This window comes from Antrostomus carolinensis, unplaced genomic scaffold (assembly GCF_000700745.2).
Source record: "Antrostomus carolinensis isolate BGI_N321 unplaced genomic scaffold, ASM70074v2 scaffold23916, whole genome shotgun sequence".
NCBI classification, from domain to species: domain Eukaryota; kingdom Metazoa; phylum Chordata; class Aves; order Caprimulgiformes; family Caprimulgidae; genus Antrostomus; species Antrostomus carolinensis.
Genome location: NW_010320106.1, coordinates 27,385 through 45,052, shown reverse-complemented (window position 1 = coordinate 45,052; position 17,668 = coordinate 27,385). Strand labels below are relative to the sequence as shown.

At 40.0% G+C, this 17,668-nt stretch overlaps 1 protein-coding gene across 1 annotated transcript in view; it reads left to right on the top strand.

Moving 5' to 3' along the window:
• Positions 1 to 1,953: 1,953 nt before the first annotated feature.
• Positions 1,954 to 17,668, top strand: part of LOC104526133 (amyloid-beta A4 protein) — a gene marked incomplete at its 3' end in the record, with an annotated part of 36,250 nt that continues 20,535 nt past the window's right edge. The window contains exons 1-4 of the mRNA XM_010169507.1: positions 1,954 to 2,025; positions 3,163 to 3,321; positions 8,530 to 8,658; positions 10,637 to 10,736. Of these exons, the coding sequence (XP_010167809.1) occupies positions 1,954 to 2,025; positions 3,163 to 3,321; positions 8,530 to 8,658; positions 10,637 to 10,736 (460 nt within the window). The remainder of the gene's footprint in view (positions 2,026 to 3,162; positions 3,322 to 8,529; positions 8,659 to 10,636; positions 10,737 to 17,668) is intronic.

The window sequence follows — 17,668 nt, the reverse complement described above, 5'->3', positions numbered from 1 at the left end:
CAGCCCAGGATATGGTTGGCCTTCTGTGCTGCGTGTGCACGTTGCCAGCTCGTGTCCAGCTTTTCATCTGTTAGTACCCCAAGTCCTTGTCCGCAGGGCTGCTCTTGATCTATTCTCCAGCCAACCTGTACTGATGTTGGGGATTGCACCCGACCCAGGTGCAGGAGCTTACTGAACTTCACAAGGTTTGCACGTGCCCACCTCTCAAGCCTGTCAAGGTCAGTCCGGATAGCATAGGTTACCTCTATAGAGTATCAACCATGTCACTCAGCTTGGTGTCATCCTCAAACTTGCTGAGGGTGCACTCAATCCCACTGTCCGTGTCCCCAACAAAGATGTTAGATAATACTGGTCCCTGCTTTGTCTAGATCCCACTATCTCTATTATTGTGTGTGGGAGGGCTCTTTCCTTCCTTAAAACTGACTGTAGCTTAGTAGGAGCTTACCCCCAGGTACAGTCAGGGCTCTTTGGAGAGGTTTAATTATGTTATTACCAGAAAAAGGGTAAAGATTTAAGTGTGGAACAAAAGTCCTTGACAAAGGTAGGCATCTTATTGGCATGACTTTGATCTTCTGACTAAGCAAACCTTGAGGCAAGCAAGCATCTCTGCTGGTCTGATCGCTGTAACCCAAATGTCTGTCATAAATTGTTCTCTTGCAGATACGCTTCTATGCCACAGTGTAAAAAAGGGAGGGAGAAGAAAATCATGAAGTTGCTCGCCTAGGCTAATGCTCAAGCTTGAGCACATCATGATAGTTTATGACTTGATTTAATGCCGTAATTTGTGGGTCTTCTGTAATGTTCACATCCTGGCACCAGTGACAGGTAGAAAGATGTTACCTGTATACATGAATTAAGTTTTCTCGGCCATCACAATCATATGGCCTAAGCATACAATTAGGAGATTATACCTAATGTGCACTTAATACACAACAGTACTCTGCACATTAATGTTTTTTCCAGAACATATCATGATGCTCTGATCTGTGGTGTCAGTTCGTGTCCTCTAGTCCTGCTTTGACAGAGAAGCAGTAAAATTTCCTGTGCCAAAGGCCGACAAGAAAGCTGTTATCCAGGTGAAGGAAAACACAACCACAACCTTACCCACTGGGGCCACAGTTAAAATACAGGGGGTGCTGGGTGTGGTATAAATTTAAAACCTACTTTTAACGTAGGTTCTAAATTTAAAAAAAGAAAATAGAGAAATGTTATCTGAGGAGACTGCTGCCTAGATGTGAAATGAGTGAAGTCCCTAAGACCACAAGAAGGTTTTGGATGTCATGGGCATCAGGATAAGAGTGACTCATTCCCTGCCTATTGAAATACCACCCTGTGTTACAGGACTCACGTTGCTGAAAGGAATGATACTGAAAGTTCTCCTACATCATTTTTCTGTCACCATTGTACTTGAGATATAAATGTATTCAGTTCTCGAAGTGTTGGACACCTGTTTCTGGACAGATTAGCACAAATTGCATGTAATTCTTGATATGTCCTACTCAAAGGCCAGTGATGTAGTCTGAATAAATCTAAAAATTTTTATGGTACCAAAAAAAGTACCAGTTAGAACAAGTTGGAATTCACTCATTTTGACCAAGGACATACAGTAGATGGAGGACATTTCCTTTCTGTTTGGGATGAAAACGAGTTGATGTGTTGACCCGTAGAGACCTCCACTTCCCTCGCTTGAGGGCTGGTTAATGGCTGTGTTGCTTCACAGTGGAGTTGCGAGAGATGGGCATGATGTACAGACACAGAAGTACCATCTTTGTTTAATTTAATAACAAGATCCTACCTTTACTAAATGTTGCAACTGCTTTTTCAAACGGAGATAAAAGGAGGAGTGGAATATAAAAAGATGACTGTCAGAGCTGCAGTGCTCAGCTCTTGCTAAGACCTGAGACAAAAAAAAGAAAATAGAGAAGTCACGCTCCTTGTTTTGTTTGTTAGGTCATGAGAGAGTGGGAAGAGGCAGAACGCCAAGCAAAGAACTTGCCAAAGGCCGACAAGAAAGCTGTTATCCAGGTGAAGGAAAACACAACCACAACCTTACCCACTGGGGCCACAGTTAAAATACAGGGGGTGCTGGGTGTGGTATAATTTTAAAACCTACTTCTGTGGAGATTTAATGTTATTCTCTGCTCTTGCTGTTGCTTCTTTTGTTTCCAGCTGTTAGTGGCTGCTGGGTGTTTGTGTACTTTGTAACCACTCCCTGGAATAGCAGTGCAGGACATTGCTAGTGACTGCATGGAGGGGTAGAATTTCACATGAATTGATTTCCCTTCAGTGAGAACTGAAAACTCAGTACCCACGGGCCACTTTCAGAATTTCGGCTGTGATAAACTAATATAAACTGCAGGACCTAAGCTCAAAGCAGAGATGGAAAATGCGATTTAAAGAAGAAATCTCCATCAGTCTTATCTGAAAGAAACCGTCAACCAAAAATTATTTTATCCAAAATTGCACTATAATTCAAAAATTCTGACAAACTAGACACTCCTTGAATCCCACTGTGGATATGTCAGGTATTATTCAGTACTGCTAGAATGATATTAATGCAAAACTATAAAAATGTAACATTCAGAACCAGATTGCATTGCATATTAGATCCCACAGCTTTGCTCTCTGTGCATTTTACCCAGTCAATCTTTTCCTTTATTGGAATAAGTTTAGGCTCAATTTTTCTTATTGGAATAAGTTTAGGCTCAATTTTTCAGTGGCCAGTTTTTAAGAAATTATAGTGACTCTATTCAGGTTGAAATTCCCACCCCCCCATCCCCACATGTAGATTTGCATGTAAAGTAATGTTGATGACTTGTGATGGCAAGGGGCCTATGCTTGGCAAACTCCACCTTCCTCTAGGCATGATTCTCTAGTGCTGAACCACTGTCTGAGGGGGCAAATGAAGGATTTACTGTTGGTTGTACTGAACATGTTGGGAATATTTGATTAGATTAATAAAATATGGCCAGGTGTTCAGGAATACAGGGCATCAGCAGTTCCCACTGAAACCAGTAAAAGGTGCCTTCAGTGAAGAGTTCATGGGAGCCAAGGTCAACTGACATGGGGAAAGATTTTGGTGATTTGCAGGTGAAGGTGTTCACATCTGCTGGTCTCCGTGGATGTCTTCACTGTTCCTGTTGTGATGGATGTTTTTTTCAGCATTTCCAGGAGAAAGTGGAATCACTGGAACAAGAAGCAGCAAATGAAAGACAACAGCTGGTGGAGACTCATATGGCACGAGTGGAAGCCATGCTGAATGACCGTCGCCGCATTGCTCTGGAGAATTATATCACAGCTCTGCAGACTGTCCCACCCAGGGTAAGTGCAGTACCACAAGCTCTGTCAAATGTGTCAGAATCGCTGTAGTCATCCTGGGGAAGGAGAAGGTGTGTCCAGGTGCAGTCCAGCTATGGAGCATGAGAGTTTTTTCCCTGTACAAGAGCTACTACAGCAGTCAGCTAGTTGGAAAGTTAGAAGTTAAGACTTTGTGTGTACATAAATGTAGGCACAAGCACATACCCTCTGTACGTACCTATCGATAGATATGTACATAAAAATACTTAAGCAAATAATGTGGAAGTAATTTGGTTGTCAGAAATTGTAGCCATTCACAAATCCTGCAGAAGGATGATGAAACAGCCCTCCAAGTGATGCAAAGTAGGATACTTCATTATGTCAGGAGAGAGCTTAAGAGCAAAGATGGTTGTGATTTTCTGTTTTGTTTATTGAACTGTCAAAATGTTTGATGAAGGATCTTGTGAGGATTGCTGAATGGCAAGAAGATAGTGTACTAGCAGTTCAAAGTTGATTTTTCTCTAAAGGCAAGATTAAATAGCACAATAAAGCATTATGAAACTTCCCTCTCTGATTTAGAGAGAATTTTGATCAAAATGACAAGCCATCTCAGAATTTCCCATGGAGGTTCCGTGGCACAGAGTCAGGAAGTTGTCTTTTAAATACACAAAAGTGCTTTGATGTGATTTTTGTGTTGTTTCTCTGTAGTACATATTTTGGATTTCCATGAGGAGAATGTAAGTTATATTTTTAGCAATCCAAACTACATTTGATGTTTCCGTTTTCCAAGCTCAGTGAAATTGCACTGTTTCATCACTCCCTTAAAATCTGAAATAGTAGAATAGGATTGAGGTAGAGTTCATGGGGGGGCATCTGCATGCATATATATTCATATTTGTATTTATGTATGTATATATTACTTGGTAGAAACTGTAGTTTGGGCTTTTTAGATCATATATTATTCCTTTATGGAATTGTCCTTATTTTGATGTGGATGCCACCTGAAATAAAGGCACTGGGTTTCAGAGTCAGTGGGGCTGGAACTTACCACCAGGTAGCCAAGGAGCAATCAGTGTTTTCTGTTTTGTTTGGGCTTGTGCCCTGTACAGCTGGAAACCTGTTAACCAGCTGTCAAGATGACCTTGTTAAGCTTTCAGACCAGGGGGCTGCAGTACAAGTACAGGTCCTTAACTCTGTCCTGGTGCATATATATATTTTCACAGAAAGAATTGTCTTCTAAATAAGAGAAAAGGCATATTCTCTATAGTTTTTAAGTAGAAAATTAGCTTTTTAATGGTGCATTGTCAGCCTAGGTAGTCTATGTAGACAGCATACCTAGTCTGTGGTACTTTGTACCAAATGTCTTGAATACGTGCAAGTTTCAGCCTACTCAGGAAAACTATATAAAATAACACTTTGTCTACATTCTCCAGCATAAATAGGATTTTAAACAAACAACTAAAATATCCATGGACATGAGTGCATCTGTGGGCCTGTCACGATAGCTTATAAAAGGGCTATGATCTATCTGTGCTTAATTTTAGATAAAAAAACAGTGTTTCAATCTAATGAGAAGGGGAAGCTTTGGAATGAGTTTTGTGGGAGTAAACAGAGTGAAAGTGTGTGTATAATCAGCAGCAGCATGTAATGGTAGCGTTCACACTGCTTCAGCCTGCGCTGCCTGCTGCGCACCTTATTAGATGTGTTTGTGGCTTCTCACTTTGCCTGAATACTGAGTGTGTGCCATAGGACTGTGGGTTTAAACTTATTGCCAGCCAGTCCAGCGTTTTGGAGTACTCAGTAGCTGATATTATTCCTATCTAAACAGCATTGCCCATGAAATAATGCACATTCTGAATCTGGTGCTGGATCACGTTGCTTAGGAGGTCACTAGCCATTCTTGTCACTGGATAAATGACATTTGCCAGCAGCACAGGGTAACTAAAAATATGAGGATAACAGAAATCATGTTGGGATTATCCTGGTCGCTTTCTGAAGACTGAAAAAACCCAAGCCAATAAAACAAGTATAGACAACTGAAAATAGTGGAATTACTTCTTGAGGCTTAGGTAGACCCTGGTGGCTGATACAAGTTAGTTATTCTGTGAGATGTTTTTTATTAAGGTGACTACAGACATGAACATACTGATTTTTCCCTGGCAAAACGCGTAGCAGAATTTTGAGTGCTAAACCCAAAATTTTTTAATGAAGTTTCGTGGTTGGTACCTTATTTATGAAGAGCAAGAGGTGCCAAGCTAGCCCTGGGATGTGTCAGCCGTTTGTTCTTCTGCCATAGACTGTGTCAGAGCGGAGACCTCAGGAACTTAATTTAGCTGATAATAGCACCACTTTCATTTATAATTTAATCTGAAGATTCCTACCTAGGGTTGAAGTAATAGATGACCATGGATATAATAGCTTCAGACACAGGGTCTGACTGCATCTCCTCAGCCTGTGGAGCCTTTCCTCACCTCTGTGCTTGACCGTTCGTGTTCGTCGTGGCCCCTCTGCTCATACACTGTTAATTGTACTAGATTTGGAGCGAATCCTGCTGGAAGTATATCTGCAAAAAGTGCCTGTGTGTGGGTGGGATTTTTAAGCAGAACCAGTTCACTCAGTAATGACATTTAAAAGAAAATGTGTATGAAATATAATAGGGAGGCATTGAGGAGAAAATGATCAGGTTTTATTTTTTTTTTTTAACTAAGTCACATGCAACTGTACAACTTCGTCCTCATTTATGGTAACTGCCACACTCAGGTATGCAAAGCCCAGTGGAGAGCTGCCATTGCCCATCACCAGCTCTGTCAGTTTTGCCTTCAGCCATGGCCCTGAAGCCATGCAGTAGTAGCACTGCAAAGTTCTGGGGAAGGTTAGAGGTCTGACCGGATGCAGTATGACCGGGACTTCCAGCAAGGAAGCAGAACTGTTTGAGTGTGTGTCAGATGTTCAGGGGATACTGCCACCTTCTGAGTTTTTCTGATCAGTATGAAATGACCCACTGTATTACCTTAATGGTTGAGTCAGGGCATGTTTCCTAAAGGTCAAAATAAATAAATCTTTGGTGATGACAAGTCTACGTGCTCAGACTTCTAATCCATTTCCTCTTCCAGCTCAGGGGAGCCTGAGTCCTTTTATATCTCAGATCTCGGTGTTATGTTCAGCAAATCATGTTGTTTCCAGAGGTGCCTGCATTCACCATAGAAGCTTGTGTGTCCTCTCTCTAGTTTGCCCTAACCTGCTATCTTTAGGTGTCTTGGGGGCAGGGAAAGCTGAATTGTCAGGAAAGGTAATGACATTTTCTGTCTTCAGAATTTTCTTGTTGTTGGTTAAACTTTCTGGTCTTCTTGCCTTTGTTCCTATAAAGCTTTACAGTTGACATTTCAGTTTGTTTGGCCATCACCACGATGTTGTGAGGATTACTTACTTTCCAGCATTTGTCTGCCGTTTCCTACAACTTCATCCCAAAGTGCCTGGCTTTAGGGGCTTGGGATTATTTTCGTCATGAATGAATTTTCAGTCACGGAGCCACTAGGTTTAATCCTCTGACAGGGAATGGCTTCACATCTCTCTATTCTTGTCCAATAAATCTTAAAAAAACCTTTGGTTTTCTTTCCTCAGACATTTTTAAATCTGTTGCTTCTCTTAAGCTGAAGAGATTCTTTAATTTTTGATATCTGTGGCTTTGTACTCATCTCTTGTGTAAATGTTAAATTAGTTTAGGCTCTATATTTGTCCCCGAATCTAAGTCTTCTTAAAAACTTCAACTTCGCCCACGGTTCTTCCTGCTTCAGAAAGCTGTGAACAGAGCCTCTGATGCTTACTTTGTCACTTCTCCACCCTCTTCCCTGTATCCTTGCCAGTGCCCAGACCAGCTGTTCACCACTTCTGCTCATTCTTTAGTCTACTGCACAGTAAGGTCACCTTTCTCTTTTTTCTCACCTGCCTCAGCTTCATGCTTTTCACTGCTCGGCAGCTTCAGGAAGGATGCACAAGTGCAACAGCACAAGCTGGTGGGGGAAGGATTTACAGAATCCATCATAAACACTGAGTTAAAAATGAATGTCTTAGCTGAATGCTAGAGTACATTTCCCTGTTTTGACACTGTTTTATTGTACAATGCAGGAAAGTACATAGAAATACACATTTCTTAGTCTTCACTGCTCTGTCATCTGTGTATATTTTCACATTCCCTTCAGCTACAGACCTTTCTTTTGTTTGTTTATGTGCCTTAAGGCATATATTTAATAGGTTTTACTGGTTAAAATCACCTGCAGTATATACATAGACTTAAGATTTTTACAAAATCTAACACCCAGGCTGAGTACCTTCAGAAGAACCAAGTAGATGGCACTTTTTTCTTATGGCTTTTCAGTCAGTTGTGTATTCTGGATATGTACTTTCTGTACCTTAGCTCAGTGGTTCCTTTCCTCTTTCTTTTCTCCCTGGTGGCATAGCAGTGATAGGACAGGAGCATCTTGTTTTTTGTTTTGTTTTGTTTTGTTTTTTTTAAGTTTTACAGTCAAGTCTGATAATTATTCCTTGGCTTAGATAGAGCAGTGCTCTCACATGGTCTTCTGTGCAGCCATTGGGTATGTTACTTTCTGATTGGAATCTGAATGTGTACATTTTTGTTACTAAAGTTTAACTGTAGTTGACAAACGTTGATACTGGTTTATTATTCAGCATAGTAGAGCATATATGGGGAATCTTTGAAATGCTTCCAATCGAGTCCAGGTTTCGGGTGATCTTTTGGGAGGGATTTACCTGGTGATGAAGGCTGCAAACTGGGAGCTTGGATCATGGGGACTTCCTGAGTTGTGGGACAGGAAAAGTAGACACTCATGGAGAGAGTGGAAGCAAAGCCCAAAATAAATTGTTGTTGGGTGTCCATTAACTAGTATGCTAACGTGGCACTTACTGTCTTGTTAGGCCAATAGTATAGCAGTTAGACAAGAAAATGCAGCAGGCAGACTTCCCCTTATGGTCAGGGAGGAAATATGAACGCCCTCTCCAGGAACCTTATCTACTACCTAAAGCTACTATTTAATGGTGCATCCTGTTGAATGGCTTAAATGAATGGAAGTTCCTTGTAGTAGTCAGACCTGCCTTCAGAAGGTAGCTGCAGACACCAACTGACCAAGTGCTTTTAGTTTGGGATACATCTCCAGTGCAAGGAACTAAAACATATGTTGTTCTAAACTGATTTTTTTCCTTATTTCTTCCCTGTAGCCTCGTCACGTATTCAACATGCTGAAGAAGTACGTGCGTGCTGAGCAGAAAGACAGACAGCATACTCTCAAACACTTTGAACATGTCCGCATGGTAGACCCAAAGAAAGCTGCCCAAATCAGATCTCAGGTAATCCCCACTGAGGGTTAATGTGGTCATGTTTGTTCATAACCATTGTAAAGTTTCTGTCAGCCTGTTTTTTAAAAAATACCTGACTCCTTTCTGTGCACAGCTTTACATGCAATAAAAAGTAATCTACTTTCTAGCAGAAGATTAAGGCAAAGTGATGTAGGAGTATCCAGTGAGTCTGGATGTACCTCTGGAGAAATGTCAGTAATAGATTCAGTGACCACACACGGTTATGCTTCCATCAGCTGAAGCAGCAGAACCGGAAGTGGTGTAGCCATCTGACTGCAACCAACCTTGCTGTAGTCATTGCAGAGATACTTGTAGTGTCTATAGATGTGATTACTGCAATGCACTCGAATTTGACATGTTCTTTTAAAATAGGCCCTGTAGTTCATGGCATTTTAACTGCTAAATGTTACTGCAGTCCTCAACGTATATGTTTTGGAACAGCTTTTATGTTGTCTTCGTAAACCATGGAGGGTGAGAAAGAAAAAATAAAAATAAAAAAAATTGACCATGTGGCTGATTTTCAAAACTCCAATTAGAATTGTAGGCACAGTGGATAAACTGTAGCAAATCTGTGCCTAATCTGCAGAATCTGCTGCTGTTCCTGTGCAGGATGTGGTGGGAAGTGCTGTTCCAGCCGCAGTTTTTGAACTGACTGGCATTGCTAAAAGCCAAATCAAAACCATATACCTCCCTAAATGGCACATTTTGTGTATTAGACTTTTCAAACATCTATTCCAGCCAGACTTGTACATTGACATCGTGCTATCTTTAAATTACTAGTTATAAATGCACACTTCTAATAGTCTTCTGCAGTGGCAGTTGTCTTTCTCTTGCCTTAAACATTAAAGCATGTCCTTTTGCATCTAACATGCATCTAACATGACTTTTTTAGTTTCCAAACCACTAGATTATTTAATTATAAAAATTAGTGAAATTTTGCACACTACAGATTGTGTGGCAGCCCAAGTGAAGAATGGAAACTGACGTTTAAATACAAGAAGTGCAGTGCATTGCTTAGCATATCATCATAGGAATTAGTATTTCTATAGTATCTTGGCTTCTTGAGTTGGTCAGAAGGTTGGGGGAACGTAGGCTGGAGAATCTGTTCGTGAAATTTTTTTTCAGTGGAAAATGGAAAACAAAATATTCTGTTCAGAAGTATAAATGCTGTATTTGGATTTGAGGAAATCATTCCATTGTTCCCTTAAAATAGCTATCTGCAACCCATTTTCCTATTTAGGCCTAGTTGCCCTGTCAGTCTTCTAAGTCTTTTCAGATGCACCTCAGTTTCCCTTTCTACTGAAGAGAGGTGATACTTGTGGAGAGTATCCTGGGGGAGCATATATCATGGGACGTCGCTACTCAGCCCATTGCAGTGTGCAGGAGTCTGAGGCAATAGAGTTGTAATCACATGAAGCAATGCAGTAATGCTTCTGGGTGGAAATATTTTTGTTTTCGTTTGAAAATGTTTGCAAATGCTTTTACCAAGAAAATGGAAGCTTTTTTCAGAGGGAGATGTTTCCTTTTGCGATATGAGGATAAAAAAACCCAACTGTTTAAGCATTTTCATGCAGCAATCATTGTGCCTCACTTGGTTTGCATGTTATGTGGAAACTTATGGATATGGGCAAATGTAAATGTTGTTGAAGGGTAAATGAGGCTGTGGATTTCTAACACAATAGCTGCTTGTGTACATGCTCTGCAAGTGTAAACCCCTACTTTAAATTACTGCATTCCCATAGGATTTCAGGTAGTTGCTATGGAAGACCATCCAGAACACTGGGTTTGTATTAGCTGTAGGAGAGAGGTGTATTTTGCAATGGATTTGACAGTTTTGGTACATAGAGCATACTGAAATCTTAAACGTAGCACAAGTGATAACTGTCTTGCTCTCTGTAACGTAATCAAATTGTGATAATGTCAAATTAATAGTAGTATTCCCCTCCTTAAAATACTTTTATTTCCGTAGGTTATGACACATCTGCGTGTGATATATGAACGCATGAATCAGTCTCTCTCCTTCCTCTACAACGTGCCTGCTGTGGCAGAGGAGATCCAGGATGAAGTCGGTATGCAAAGTATTAATGTAGAAAAAGGGAAATATTTCTGTTACAAGAAATTATCACCCAAAGCTAAAATACAGCATCTTAATTTATGGTCCCAGCTGAAAAATAGAAGAATAAAGTTGCCAATGTTCCTAAATTATAAATTAAATTATAATGAATACTTGGAAGACAAATCCTGTATAACCTGTGCAGTGGCATCATCATATTATTTTATCTTCCCTGAAATATGTTAAATTACATTTGGAGCCTCCATGTTATAGGGATGCAGCTATTGATAATGAGATTTATCAAATATTTGATTTATGTGGTAAGTATTTCCATTATCTGATGTAGACTTTTTGCACATCCCCCATTTAAAAAATGAATTGCAGACTCAAGCACCCGAGAAGAGTATAAGTATCAACTGGAAGTTGCTAAGTGTGACTTGTCAGTATCTTACTGGTCATACATTTCATTCTTGGTTAGTTGGTCAAATGGATATCTCCTCTCCTCCCATTTTTTCCAGTGCACAGACTGGGCTGTGGACCACTCAGGTAGCAACAGACCCATGTTTGCATCTTCCTCGAGTGCTGTCACAGCAGATAGCTGTGAAGGAGAATGGTCTTTCCTCCCATTCAGCTTCCTGCTCTTGGCTGTGTCATTGCTGCAAGAGAGAGATCTTGCAGCAAGGCACCTTCGCTTAGCCTATATTAATTTCAAATATAGCCACAGCTCCAGACAGCATGTTGCTAGTGTGCTTCTGTAAGAAAAATAATACATGGTTGAATGCAAAGGCTGGATGGTCATTGTCTTAGGAACAGCTTTTTTCACAAGATGTAATATTCTGCCAAATGGCAGTTAATGAATTAGTTTCACAAATCTCCAGCTTCAGCTGACTAAATTATTGATTTATTTAAAACACAAGGGAGAGAAGTGTGCCATTGCAGTACGGATTAGGATGCCTTTGGGACACAGGGAGGAGATGGGCAGGGAGTAGCGGTGGATTCATTTGCTCAAAGCGCAGGTTAGGAAGGAGATGCACTTCTGCTTGTGAGATAGCTTGAGAGAGCTGGGGATGAGATCAGGAAGTTGGGGAAGGGGCTGGGGGGAAAAAAAAAGATAGCTAAACTAGTAATTATCCTTCACTGTATGTTTCTGTGCTCCACAATCGGCAGTCTCAATCTGTAGTTGTAGAGAGCCATCCAGGGAAAAAAAAAAAACCACCTTATTGATCATTTGGAAGCATATAATTTCTGTAACAAAGGAGATGCTGATACTGTTAGGTCTTCAAGATGCTCAGTTTGTTTTCTTTCTGCACTGCTGTAATTCCTTTGGGGTTTTTGCTTACGTTCAGTTTCTTCTATTCTTGGTAATGTTAATGCTTGTTAGTGAGAACATTCTTCTAAATTTTATCCTCCCTCCCAAATACTGAAGTGGAATGGGAATTCCAGAGGCTTTGAAGTGACGTAGAAGCACAAGTCTATTAACTGCTAAGTCGTTTACAAATCTGGCTCCTAATCTCAAATGTAATATTAATTTTTAGGGGGAAAAAAACCCCTAAAATTAGTATAATAATATTTCCTAATAAGATGAGAGAAGCTAAGATATCTCAAAGAAAAAGTACATCACAGTCTCTTTGAGTACTATTTCCCTGCCTTGGTTTTTTGTTGTTGTTGTTGTTGTTGTTGTTGTTTTGGGTATACTAAAAACTCTTCAAAGCATTGCAAAGTTTAAAGTGATGGAAACTAAGTTCTCATACTGGGAGTTACCACACAGCAAAAGTTAAAGAAAGCACCATCAGATCTGGGCTGTACTAGATAAAATAGATTTCAGTGATGAGAAGGAAGTGTATTCTCTTTCAGTATCAATATTCTCCTTGTTGGTAACATTGGCTGTATACTAGGTTTTACATATTAGTTTTAATTAAAGTTTGTTGAGGTCATTCCTGTCTGTTAAAGGAGACAGTATCCTTCTAGCTTTTAGCACGGATCAGTCTATTTCAAATTCCCTTCTGAAATTATTGCATTTCTTAGTCTCTGTACTCTTCCTATACCCATGGAAAAGGAAATCTATTACAGCTGCAGAATCAGTGGAGAAGTAAAATAATAATAAAATTGCACTTAGTAACATTCTCAAGAAATATTAAAACTTTCATTAAAAAGATAAAGGTTTCATTAAATACCTTTTATTAGAACCATTGACTTAGTTTGAGTCAGTGGAAAAGTTGAAAAATAACCTATGTAAGAACATCTCAGACACACAGTGTCTGAATAATAAATTACATGTAAGGAAGCATAGTTGAAAATAGTTCTTCTCTTAGGCTGGGATGCGAGTTAGATGGCTAATGTTGTAGTTTAGGTTTTTTGTTCATTATACTTTTGGTTTCTAGTTCCATGTTTTACTGCAGAGTTCTTCATGAACAGTTTTCACCTTGGGAAATGAATAATCTTTTCTTTAGAAAACACAGCTCTGACAAAGGTAGTTTTCCCTAAATTTAATAATTAGTTCTGTGAGCAGCAAAATAAATGAGGTCTAGTTACCCGTGAATTTGTACTGTGGGTTTAATTCCTCTCATATCTAATGAGGTGCTGGTTTTTACTAGATTTTCTCATTTCTAGAAATATTATGCCTTATTTTGCACAGTTTCTCCATTATTAGCTGTTGACAAATTGGAATCACAGATCTTGAGATTTAATTATCTTTTTAGAAACTGAACTGGTAATACATTAAAATTTTTCCTTATGACTTCCTGACAGTCTGCTACCAAAGGTTCAGGTTCATTTGTGAGAAATAGGTGGTGTTCTGTCATTGGAAAGTATATGTGCCTGAAGATAAGGTGCACCCTTGTAGCGTTTGTATTTTTGAAGTCTTTATGCTTAACGATGGATTTGAATTATATGGAATAGAATCTAGAGTTATTCCTGGGGCATAGCAGGTGCAGAGAGAATGTTTTCTTCAACAGTCTGAAGATTTTATAATTAATGCTTGGTGATCAAATGAATCACAATCCAGCAGTTGGACATTTGAAGTTTCTTTAAAATAGTGGATATGTTTGAAGTTCCTACCTCAAATGACAAGTTTACAGCCATAGTTTTATGGTGCGAAACCCAAAATACGAAATCCAACTTCTGTGCTAAAAGCAGCCATCTAAAACTTCTGGATATTTTTAAGACTTCAGCAGAGATGGTGGCAGGAAGTTAGGGTAAAATCTTAAGAGTTGTAGTCCTTATCTGCAGGTGTTCATCACTAGTTGATGTCTGTTGGCTTAAACAGAACATGTCTTGATTTGAGTATATAGATACATGGGAAGGACCCACAGCACTCTGAAGGGTCGAAAGCAGCAGTTAAATGATGTGAGGGGTTTTTTAGCTAAGCATTTAATCAATGTATAAAAACACCAGAGTATAAAAAGGATATAAAGCTGCTAGAGAGTGTCCAGAGGAGGGCCACAAAATTGATGAAGGGCTTAGAGGGGAAGGCGTATGAGGAGAGGCTGAAGTCGCTTGGTTTGTTCAGCCTGGAAAAGAGGAGGCTGAGAGGAGATCTCATCGCAGTCTAGAACTTCCTCACAAAGCGAAAAGGAGGAGCAGGCACTGATCTCTTCTCTCTGGTGACCAATGATAGATCCAGAGGAAATGGCAGGAAGATGTGCCAGGGGAGGTTTAGGTTGGACGTTAGGAAAAGGTTCTTCACCCAGAGGGTGGTGGAGCACTGGAACAGGCTCCCCAGGGAGGCAGTCGTGGCACCAGGCCTGACAATATTCAAAAAAGCATTTGGGCAACGCCCTCAGACACATGGTCTGAATCTTGGGATTGTCCTGTGCTAGGACAGGAGTTGGACTCGATGATCCTTGTGGGTCCCTTCCAACTCACAACATTCTATGATTCTAATGTGTAATGTACAAATGCCCCATTAGTGTCACAGGCATGTACTGTAGCAGCAAATTCAAGATGTGTAAGGAGGAATACTGGTGGCTGTCTTTTGTTCGTGTTGAGGCAGGGGAAAAGGGATCAGTGTATGAGTTGCAGAAAGAGGTCTGTCTGACCATGATGGTTATGACACAGCTTGGAAAGCGTAAGCAGATCATATGTGTAGGAGACCATTTGGCATTCTGGGGCAACAGAATTTCAAGGGGCAGCAAGGCAAATGTGCTGCAAACCAGGTCACTCTCAGCAGCTGATATAGTTCTTGGTGTCAAGTGGTGTTTCTCATGGGTGGGAGTATGCCCCGTGAGTAGGAGAGTGGCACAAAAAATCTGAGACTAGAAATTTATTTGCACACTGTAGGTGAGGAGATTATTTGGTTACCTTGATATTTTTATTCACCTTTTCCCTCTGGTAAGTCTCATACACTTTAATATGTACAAAAGCTCAGAGAGAGCAATTGCAGGCTTTAACAGAAATCAGCAGTTTCTTTGGGCACGTCCTGCTTTAAATCCTTATTTGACAAGGCTGCTTATCCATGTCCATAAAAGGCAGTTTATTGCTGGGAGTGGCACAGCAGGCGCAGCTTCTGAATCCAAAGCTACGTCAGAGCTCTGTGCATCAGTCAAATGGGCAGGCGGTGAGCTGAATTTTAAATTCTGTCTTTGCTGCTCTGTTTTCCAAACTGATGTCCTCAGCTCCATGTTTTCTAGCCCACCACTGATGAAGTATCAGCACTGTCTACCATGGCAGTATTGTAACTAAGCTCCGAAACATTCGCTTACGAGCAATAAGTAAGAGAATATTATTTTGTCTGTCCCTTGACAAATAGAATCAAGCTATTGTTATTTTATTATTCTGTTCCGCTGTGCCTATCCTGTTCTTCTGCAACATGTACTGGATGCCACACTCATGTTACATAGCTGGGAGGGAGGACAAACACAAGCAGACCCCATATTGCTGCTTGTGTTCAAACACATACAATGTACTGTGGATCATGTGCTATTTTAAGTATTTGTGAGCTCCAGCTTAGCATGACAAAATTTGAGGAAGAGAGATTTACCTCTTGACATTTGGTTCACAACTTCCTGTGAAGATTTTTTTAAAGTATTTTTAGAAGATGCTGTAAATATAGGACAAGCTGCAGACTAAAGATGTCTGAAGACTTGTTTTCTTTTAACCCTTCCTTTTTAATCATTAGGTCCCTATACCTGTCAGTGTGGACTTGTGGAGGGCAGAGTTAGTACTACCTCAGCTGGTTCTGGTCTTTCAGCATTTATGAGACTAATTGTTGCTATCTTGTTTCTAGCTGCTAATTTTGACCTGTAGTCAATCTACAGCCTTGCTGCATTTCTTGCCATGAGCTCAATTAGGATGCTGTTCTCCATTCATTCTGTGATATCCTTCTTAAGAAGTTTTGAGGGCATTAGCTGCTTGCCACAGGCTGACAGTCCAAAACGACAACCATTGTGGTTTGGGGATTTATATTGCAAAACCACAACATACACTTTGTGGCTTTGCAATAGCAAATTCTGTGTTTGTCCTGTTTGGTGCCATTTCTTTTGTGATTGTTTTCTTCATCCTCTCCCTTAAAATGCTATGTTTTGAATAGGTAATTAGTAATGTCTTTCAGACTGCAATGAAACTTCTCAGTGTCTCATTTTTCTGTAACTCTTCCTTGTCCTTTCTGTCTTAGGATTTAGCTGAAGGGAAGAACTTAACCTTCAAAAATATTTAAAATCATGAAGTGATGCTTAGGATTTCTGAACTTTTATTTGAAGTTGGGTTACCATATTGAGGAATCAGAGTAATAAAGGGAATTTAACATACATTAAATGTGTCAATAGCTTGTTGTAACCAAGGGTATTGGAATGGGATCATACAGAACAGTATAGTTCATATCAAGTAAGAACAGTAGTTACCTTATGACTCAATTTCAGTACATTGCACTAGAAAATTCTTGAAATTGCTTGTTGGTCATGAAGCTGGCAGTTCTAGTCTGGTTCATGGGAAGCAGTTCTTGTCTTCCTCTTAGACTAGAGGCAAAAGTCCTGGTAGCAGTTGCTTGATGCAATTAATGTCATGTATCAGAGTAGTTATAATACCTTTTTTTTTTTTTTTGTGGTGAAGGAAAACAAGCATGTTGAAGCATGGGTAAATGAAAGCACTCTAGGATTTATCTGTACTGGGAGTGACCAAGTTCAGTGAACTGGCATAGAGAAAGATGAGGAATTGTCATCAGTGGTGCTCATCCTCGGGACAGCTGGGTTTTACACCAGCTGACAAACCTACTTAATCCAGTCAATGTAAATCCTTCTGGTTCTGTCTACAGTAGCATTTTAGCTCACATAGGAGTGCATTTTGGTAACAAATGTCTCAGTTGTCCCTATTATTTACTGTGTTGTTCCACTTCACAACTTCCTAGTGTAAGCGTGGGCTCTGAATGTTCTTGAGAACAGGCACTAGAGAGGTCTACTTGATTGTTAAATACAGGCACTTTCTAGCAGTAGATGGAGGTGCAGAGAAGCACACTGAGGACTGGGAAAGTAGAGATGTTCTTTCTGAAGAAAAGCAGTTCCTATCTGGTTTTGGTTATCCATACTTTGCAGTTAGTATTTATTTTTCTCTTTTTAAAGGAGTCAAATGGAGCTGAATTTTTTACCCAGGATAAAATGAACAGCCACAAATCCAGTATGCAGCTACAGTAGTTATAAAAATCTGTAGCTGAGGAAGGCTGGACAAGTCCCATTAGGTTTTATACTTTCTGCCATTCTGAAGGTCGATGGAATTGTTTCTAAATTGCCCCAGGCACTTGACTAGTACTTGAGAGGGAGCGTCTTCAGTTTTGGACACAAGGGATTGTCATCTTTACCAAATTGTCAAGTGTTGAATTTCCACCCTTGTCTCTTTAAAACCAGCACATTTTTCCATGGAAGCAATTCTTCCATTCATATTTGTTGGGTATATCTACACCATACAGAAATATTTCAGTAAACTTTAAACAGACTTCCTGAAAGTAGCACAATTATGAGC